This window comes from Haplochromis burtoni, unplaced genomic scaffold (assembly GCF_018398535.1).
Source record: "Haplochromis burtoni strain Fernald_Lab_line unplaced genomic scaffold, NCSU_Asbu1 Contig_399, whole genome shotgun sequence".
In the NCBI taxonomy this organism is placed as follows: Eukaryota; Metazoa; Chordata; class Actinopteri; order Cichliformes; family Cichlidae; genus Haplochromis; species Haplochromis burtoni.
In genome coordinates this window covers 346,758-355,308 of record NW_024582760.1, presented here as the reverse complement: position 1 = coordinate 355,308, position 8,551 = coordinate 346,758, and the positions used below count along the sequence as shown (strand labels likewise).

At 40.6% G+C, this 8,551-nt stretch overlaps 2 protein-coding genes across 2 annotated transcripts in view; both read left to right on the top strand.

Annotated features, from left to right (window-relative positions):
• The window catches only part of polr1a (RNA polymerase I subunit A), a gene marked incomplete in the record, with an annotated part of 40,318 nt that extends 34,125 nt beyond the window's left edge, over positions 1 to 6,193 (top strand). Inside the window, 5 exon segments of the mRNA XM_042212879.1 lie at positions 941 to 1,201; positions 4,833 to 5,033; positions 5,345 to 5,462; positions 5,553 to 5,717; positions 5,928 to 6,193. Of these exon segments, the coding sequence (XP_042068813.1) occupies positions 941 to 1,201; positions 4,833 to 5,033; positions 5,345 to 5,462; positions 5,553 to 5,717; positions 5,928 to 6,028 (846 nt within the window).
• A 190-nt stretch (positions 6,194 to 6,383) lies between these two features.
• st3gal5 (ST3 beta-galactoside alpha-2,3-sialyltransferase 5) overlaps positions 6,384 to 8,551 on the top strand; it is a gene marked incomplete in the record, with an annotated part of 31,273 nt that continues 29,105 nt past the window's right edge. The window contains 1 exon segment of the mRNA XM_005944292.3: positions 6,384 to 7,346.

Sequence of the window (8,551 nt, the reverse complement as noted above, 5' to 3'; positions counted from 1 at the left end):
TATATATATATATATAACAATTCTGTAACTTCGGACGTTGCTGTGCTTTTTTTTTTTGGAAGTCGAATTTCCCAGAGGAACCCACCCGAGGGATTAATAAAGTTCTATCTTATCTTATCTTATCTTATCTTAGAAGTCACATGGGAATCTTCATATATCAGTATCATTTCCTAAGTAATTTTCATTTATTTGACCTTGAAGAAAAAGTCAGACGTCCAAAGTAATGTGCTCTTTTGAACATGTGCTTCCCCGTGTGTATGTTGTCAGTACAAACAATAGCAGCAAGAAATATAGTTTTAAGGCTGTATAACGTTATCGTCACTCTAGCCTTCAGATCGGAAAGCGGGGTCAGAGGTGAAATGTCACATGACATTTTTAATCTTCACTCAGTACTTTTTATATGTTTTATATGTTTATAATATGCGCCACACTTGTAAGACTCATACACTCTTACAAAGGATGTGTTTAAAGAATGACACACAAAATGTGTTGGACACGTTGAACGTGAATTTGGACACCGCGTGGGTTTTGTTTTAAAACAGCGTGTCAAAATTCACACAATGTGTTGTATCTGAGCCAATGCAACACATGTGTTAAACACATTTTTAACATATGTGCTTTAACACAACGAACCCTCAGTGTCAGGTTCCTCTGGTTTGTCAGATGATCAACATCATATGCAAAGGCAAAGGAGTGCAGACAGTGAAGTACGGTGGAAAGTTTCTGTCTGTGAGGGCGTGCACCTCGAGGTTTCTGTGGTCCGTGATTAACTTTCATTCTCAGATATGTTCAGTTTGATTTAAGGTTTACCTCTTTTAAAAATTAAAATGGGCGTTCCTTTGTTTGATGTTTGATATCAGTTTATTTCACAAAGAAACGTGCTTCCTGTTCAGTATGTTACCAAAAGGCCAGAAAGATTAGCAGGCTCATTTTTTTGCAGGTGGACTATGAAAGCGAGGAGGAAGACAATGGCGATGACCCAGAGGATAAAGAGGACCAGGGCGTGGAAGAGGCGGAGGAGGAGACAAATGCTGTGGAGGAGCCTCAGGCTAACGGGAGGAGAACCGAGAAGAAGAAGAAGAGAGAAAAACGAGTGGAAGGAGCAGAGTCGCAGAGTGAGATGAGAGTGAACTCTGTGCTGGAGTCAAATGCAGCCATAGAGAGATACAGCTATGACCACAAGCATGAACTCTGGTGTGAGGTGAGTGTGTGCATGTCAGAGTAGTAGATTCTGAAAAATGAACACTGGCTTTCTCTTAGAGATGGCTCTCACTTTGTTGCTTACACACACACACACACACACACACACACACACACACACACACACACACACACACACACACACACACACACAGGCAAAGATGTTTGGCCCTCAGGAGCAACTGTTTCCTCTACTTCTGGTCATGCTAGTTTCACTCAGTTTGCGTAGAAGTGCAGGAAGGAAATCATAAATTGTACATTTAAGCACATTTCTCACCAAGTTTCCTTCCTAAGTGTAATTACTTTACGATAACACGCCATTAGCATTCATTATCAGGTGCCATCTTTGAAAAGAGGAAGGCTACAAAGGCTCTTACTGTGGCTGCTGTGAATGCATGAACTGGTAGATTTGTGGGTTGCAGCGTTCATGTCTAAACTAGAGATGGACCGATCCGATATTACGTATCGGTATCGGTCCGATACTGACCTAAATGACTGGATCGGATATCGGAGAAAAATAAAAAATGTAATCCGATCCATTAAATATCACGAAAGCACCTCACAAAACTTGCAACACGCCGTAACTCACCGCAGAACGTTAGCAGTTGGAGCAGTGTGCATCACGTGATAGAGCAGCTGTGGCATGCGGGACCTGTCGGTGGTCTGGATAGCATGTGGAGCTTCGCTAGCAACCTGGCATTTCATCTCCGCTAGCATTTCATCTCCGACAAAGTTATCCCCGAGAGAAGTAAAGCAAGCGTGTAAGTCCATCTCTGAATGTTTGTAAAGCATTCCCACGCTAAGCTTAACGAGCGACTGCCTCTCGCTCTCCGGCTGGTACTTCAATCGTGAAACTGCTTAAATGATCAGCTGATCAGCTTTTCTGTCGCGAGTCCGTCTTTGTTTTTGGCCCACTTCGCACCAGAAAGAGCAAACCAGCGGCTGAACAACAGCAGCACGTTTAAGCTTGATAAGCTGTTGTTAGAATTTATTTAATATTACTTTCTACACCAGGATCTTTTTCTACGTAGCTGACGGCTGGTAACTGTGCAGGGGCGGATCTAGCAAAGTTTAGCCAGGGGGGCCGATTGTGCCCCCTTTTCACTGTTCATGCCCTAAGACATACTTTTCTTTCTTATTCTCATTTAAAATGTCGAGCTTTTAATAAATAATTATCTGACACCCAAAGTTTTAATTTGATGTAAAATGAATAGAAGTCAATTACTGTATATAGTGACTATTAAGTCTAATATATATACCCTAGTAAGCTATAGTACTTTTTCCTTTGGGAAGGTACCATCTGTGCAGTCTGCAATTTTGTTGAAGAAAGATGTTGAATCTATTTAATATTTCTTGAAAAATAATTGATTTCTGTGCATTTTTTTTCACACTGCATCAAATTAAGGTTGATTACGTCGATTAAGCATCATGAGGTGGAGCGTGAGGGGTGGTTCCCTATTTTTTATTTATTTATTTTTGTTGTTGCTGGGAGTTGGAACCCTATTAGTTAGGTTGCTTAATATTTACGCTAAGTACTCTTTAAAATACCAGAATAGGGAGGATGGTGTAGGTTTAAGTTTATTAGATTGATCAGTATTGCTGAACTATGAAATTTTTTTTTTTGCATACAGGTATAACAGAATAGCTTTAGTGTAGTTGTTGTTTTAAACTTGAGTATGAACTTATACAAAATGCAGCAAGATATTTAAAAAAAACAGTTTTGTTGATTAAAAAACACTATATCGGATTCATATCGGTATCGGCAGATATCCAAATTTATGATATCGGTATCGGTATCGGACATAAAAAAGTGGTATCGTGCCATCTCTAGTCTAAACTGCAGGAGTAACTGATGAGTTTTGCCACAATAAAAACTAAAAACATGTGGACATGTGCAGAGGAGGACAGTGAATGTACTGGATAAAGGACGTTGAAGACCACAGTGAAGAGTGGTGGATGGTAGTCCAGAGGGTTGGTGTGAAACAATGTTCCCTCTAATATTGCATGTGTCTGAGCAAACACACAAACTCACTGAGCGACCCACTGTGGACCACTGTGAGCAACAGCAGACATGAGCACTGTGGTCATGCCAGCATCGAATCCATCCAAGTTACATGGTCTATTAAAATAATCAAATTACAGCATTTACATTTATGTTAGACTACTTCTAATTAACTGCTTTAGCCCACTTACAATGACAATTTAAAAAATCTTGTTCATGACCTGTGTAGTATGTTAACACTTGGAAGTAAAAATAACTTGAACTCCAATTTTGAAAACTCAACTTTCTTCTTTTTTTTTTAAATAAAGCTCTGACTTGTATTATGAGTCTGTGGTCTGGGAGAGAGTCTGTAACTCTCTGTCTGCAAAATACAGTAAATAATGACCAATGTTGGGCAATTAATTATATAGTTACTTCTTCCAAAAAGTAACTGAGTTTTGCAAACAACAAAGTTTTTTGCAGCTGTTTAACCTAAAAATGCAGCCAAGGCGTTTTTTTAAAATAAACATTTCAAACTATTTACAGAACAATCAACTGTTCTGCATCAAATCTGATGCTACACAAATTATTTGTGCCACTCCAGAAAATAATTTCTGTCCACTATGAGATAAAGGAGAACAACAGCCTGATACCTGATTACAGCAGCAGATGTATCACTGCTGTAACACCTGTAACATTCAGCAGTCGCCTCGTTGTTCTGACACACACAACAAAACTATTGACTACACTACACACTAACTACACAAGATTTGTGCTAAACGTGGCAAATCTCTCACATCTCAAAACACCGCCGTCACTCCCCCTTCCTAAACAACTAAATGCCATGTTGCCATATCATTGTTTGATTGGTCCACATGGTACATTTTTCCACCAATAAGAAAAGGGGGGGTTTGGTGTTGTCTTTGTTCACAGGCTTTCAAGCGTTTTCCTTATAAAGTGCAGTTTTTACCGTTTCTTCCTGCAGTAAATATAAACAACGACAGTATTCAGGAAGAAAAACAAACATTGCAGATATTTTTATCATAACTCTGGTTTTACGTGGCCAATCAACACAATTTAAAAACTGGTATAAAGTCCACACTTTTCCCGTCAGTTGTTCCGTCTGTCCTGCTCACATCTCCAACCGTTGTCCACGTTGTCATTAACGTGGCTTCACTCCACATCAGCCATGCCGCTTTGCTAGCTAAAACACCGGTGTCGGCACATAAGGACGCTGTCATAGCCTGTCAACGACGTTGATTAGCTGCGTATATACGAATGTGAATCGCATCATTGGCTGGACTATGGGATAAGGTGGCATCGTTCAGTCACTCACTGACTAACACTGCAAAACAGAATTGTTAACGTATTTATTTTAATTTCAATTCAGGTTAGCTTTTTTTTTTTTGTGCGCAGCACAGATTTTCTGTGCACAGACACCGTGCCAGCAGTGCACAATTGCGCAATTGGTGTGAAAGAGGATCTCCCTCCAGAAGACAACCTGTGTATTGATCCTTGTGGGATTTTAGCCTGGGTTTTGTATAATTGAGGACTTTTGGAAATTACGACGTATTGCGATTGCACTGACACGCATGACGCTAAGGTATGCAGCTACAGGAAGTAGATTAACTCTCATCTGTCTCCGTTATAGGTTGACCTGGCATTACCTGTGAGCAAGGTGCACTTTGATCTGACCTCGGTGCTAACATCGCTGGCCCAGAATGCTGTCATCATGGAGACCAAGGGCCTGACGCGCTGCCTGCTCAGCGAAACGACAACAAAGACCGGAGAAAAGGAAACCGTTCTGAACACTGAGGGAATCAACATGCATGAAATCTTCAAGTACAGTGATGTAGGTGGTGAAATTGAAACAATGCCATGCTTATAAGGGTGGCTTTTTGTTTTGTTGCACATCTGCAAGCCTTTCTAAATTAAGTGAAGGTAAACAGCTGGTCAGAGTTACAAGTTGCTGGGTTACAGAAAAGATTCCTCCAGCTACATTTTGATTGGTCCGATCAGAAATACAGAGAGTAACTGTGGCGATATCGCCTCTGTAGTTTGGAAAGGCTTCTGCAGTTTCTTATTGTATTTGTGTTGCTCTGTCTTACCAGACTGCATGTTTTCAGTTGTCCCAACACTGCAGCTCTATTTATATTCCTTCAGATCTTGGACATCAACAGACTGTACTCCAATGAGGTGCACGCCATGGCGAAGACATATGGAATTGAGGTGGCTCTGAAGGTCATAGAGAAAGAGATCAAAAATGTCTTTGCTGTCTATGGTAAACATGCTCTTATTTAGACTCGCACTCAAACAACCCCACACCAGCAAAGCTCTCAGAATCACTCAGATTTCCTCCGTCTCTCTCCAGGTATTGAAGTTGACCCCAGACATCTATCACTGGTAGCAGACTACATGTGCTATGAAGGTGTATATAAGCCACTGAACCGACACGCAATCCGGTCCAACTCCTCTCCTCTGCAGCAGATGACCTTTGAGACCAGCTACAAATTCCTCAAGCAGGCCACCATGCTAGGTAAGGATGACAACATTGATAAAGCATAGAAAGCTGAAGAGAAATCACAGTTTACGAGGGTCGCTACTGGTCTACCAGCGTTAGGCTCTTTGTTTTTTCTATGTACTAAATCAGGTTTGATCATTAGTCAGAAGTAAATGTGTAGAAATACATTTTCAGCATTGTTGTTAAGTAAAGTATTCTTCTTCCTCCCCCTCCCCCCCCTTTCAGGATCACATGATCAGCTGGTGTCACCCTCAGCTTGCCTGGTGGTGGGGAAAGTAGTCAGAGGTGGAACAGGACTCTTTGAACTGAAGCAGCCTCTGCAGTAGAGACAGAGATGCTGACAGTGGTTAGATATGTTGTGATAAGATCACAGCTGATCTGGTCTGCAGGCTCCTTACATCCTCTACAGAATGCATCAGTAAATATGTTTATTTCCTTTTAGCAAAAGCCTTCCAGGCTGCAACGTTTCATTAAAAGGACATAAAAACTGATGGAATAAGACACTTTGTTTTCATTTCTTAATAAAAGGAATATTGAATTTTGTATTTTTGTTATGTATGTATTTTGTGACAGTATTGGGACTGTTTGAATTGTAAACAACATCAATTTATGTTTGTGGGAACACAACAATAGTCATTCAGCATTATAGACAGGCCTTGAGCAGGTTCAGAGTGTCTTTATTAAGTTTGTTTGGTAAAGGAAAAAAAGATGAGCGATTACTTACTCTAGCTCAAGCTCAAGACTCTGGTACTGAACAGAGGTCAGTCTTTTCAGTGAATTGAGGTCATGAGGTCTAGATTTACAAACATATGTGTGTCATTCTAAAGCTCTCACTGTGTTCAAGGGCCGTACTCTATCAGGATGCTACTGTCAGTCTGTAAAATATCTGTTACTGCAGAGATAATGATTAAGAAGTGCAACAGGTCATCCAAGATGACTAAAGTTAGCATAATCACCAAGTGCTGAGGCACACAGTGAGCAAAAACCGTGGTCACTGCTGACTCCAAACTTTCCAGAGCATCATGATATGGGTGTCCACGAGTAAGCAGCTCCTTCATGTGTAATGTGTAGGTGGCTGAGTAATTAGTGTGTACTTTAAAGCATAAGCTCACCCAGAAAAACTACAGTTAGTGTGTTGAAAATATTCCGAGGTCACAGTCCACCAGTCCAGTGTGAGGTGGGTTTATTGATCCAGTCCTGCACCCAGACAAAATGTATCTACTGTTTCTCTCCTGATTTATTTACACTTTTACATCTGTGGCTTATTTATCCTAAACCTTATTGTGTAACCTGTAAAGTTGGTTCTGTGTGTTTATCTCGATTTATAAATCTGCATTACTACTGTTCTAAGAGTAAATCTAACGGATTTTACTGTGCATTTCAGTTTACAACATGTTTTGTGGACAAATTTTGCAAACAGCTACCGTTGCTTGTAGCGCTAACGGGACACTGAAATGTTGGGAGGCTTTTATTACGAAAGAACGGAAATGATGGGAACTTTTACGCAATTTGATTGGTTGGTTGGTCTCCTGCGGTAGGACCGACCAGTGAAGGTGGTGTGATAAAGCTGCAGAATCTCGAGATGTGATAATGTACCCTCGTACGAAGGATGCGCCGTGACCGCTCGTGGATATCTATGGAAGGGTGAGTCATACGAAATGAGGCGAAACAGTAGAAGCTGGTTTGAAAGGCGTCAGCAGTTGGGGGGTAAAATACAGTTTGGTTCGATATGGACACAATGGTCAGCCTGTAAGCTGACTTGAGCCTTCGTTGCTGGTCAGTGTTTTGCTACATTTTGAAGCTGCCGATATTAATAGTCGACCGCTGATGCTGTATCTTTTTTTTTGTCCTATTACAAAAGCTTCGCTGTATTAAAAATATTTGCGTTACTTGTAAATAAGCAGTTGATTATCCATGTGATATTTTCACGCAGATTAGCGGAATTTAATTATACAGCGTTTGTAAAAACGTTATGGCGCATTTATCCACAATCCTCGGCTCTGCGCAGGACCGTCCCAACAGACCTACGTGCGCGAGACGTTAGCAAAGAAGGAGAAAGCCGAAGCTACGAAAAGCAAAAATGTTTAGCTTTGTTTTATTTTTACTTTTTCTGAAGGGCTGGTAGGCCGGTTGTTAAGAGACTCAGAGCAATAAAATCATTTACCTTCACAGGCCACATTTACTGTGTCAAACACTCGCCGCCCCGGCCTTTTCTCCGAGCATTTATAAAAGGCTTCTTAATCTGTCCCTGGAGTTCTTACCACTTAACGGCAGCAGGGATGCAGTAAACACTCATACTGATTTAATACTAGGGAGCAATGGGATCGCATTAAGAAAAAAATATTACGAATAATTTTGAGAATAAAGTCGAAATTTCGATGTTAGAGTCTAAATAGTATTTTGAGGGGGAAAAAAAGTTAGCTTCTGGCACATAAGCACGAAGTGATAAGTATAAGAGAGCTGTGCCTATCAGAAGACAACCGCAGGTTACACCCTTGTGTAAATGAAGAGGATGTATCTTGTATCACAAGACTTGGTAAGAGAGTTGATCATGTGCCACTCAGTTACACAAAGCGTTTTGTAGATGTTTGGCAGGAAAAGACAACTGTGATCTGCACATTTGTACTTTTGTTTCTCAGCATAGTATTCCGAGTTTGATGTCCACTTTTCTGGACATTTCGTGCAGTCAGAGATAGATGCACAAAAGAAAAAAGTAGGCTGAGGTTTGGGTGGAATAAATTTCCATTCAGAAAGTTGTTGAATAATAATTCAGGGACAGCGATGGGTCTGTGTGATGTGTTGTATTAGACTATACAGGGAGTGCAGAATTATTAGGCAAGTTGTATTTT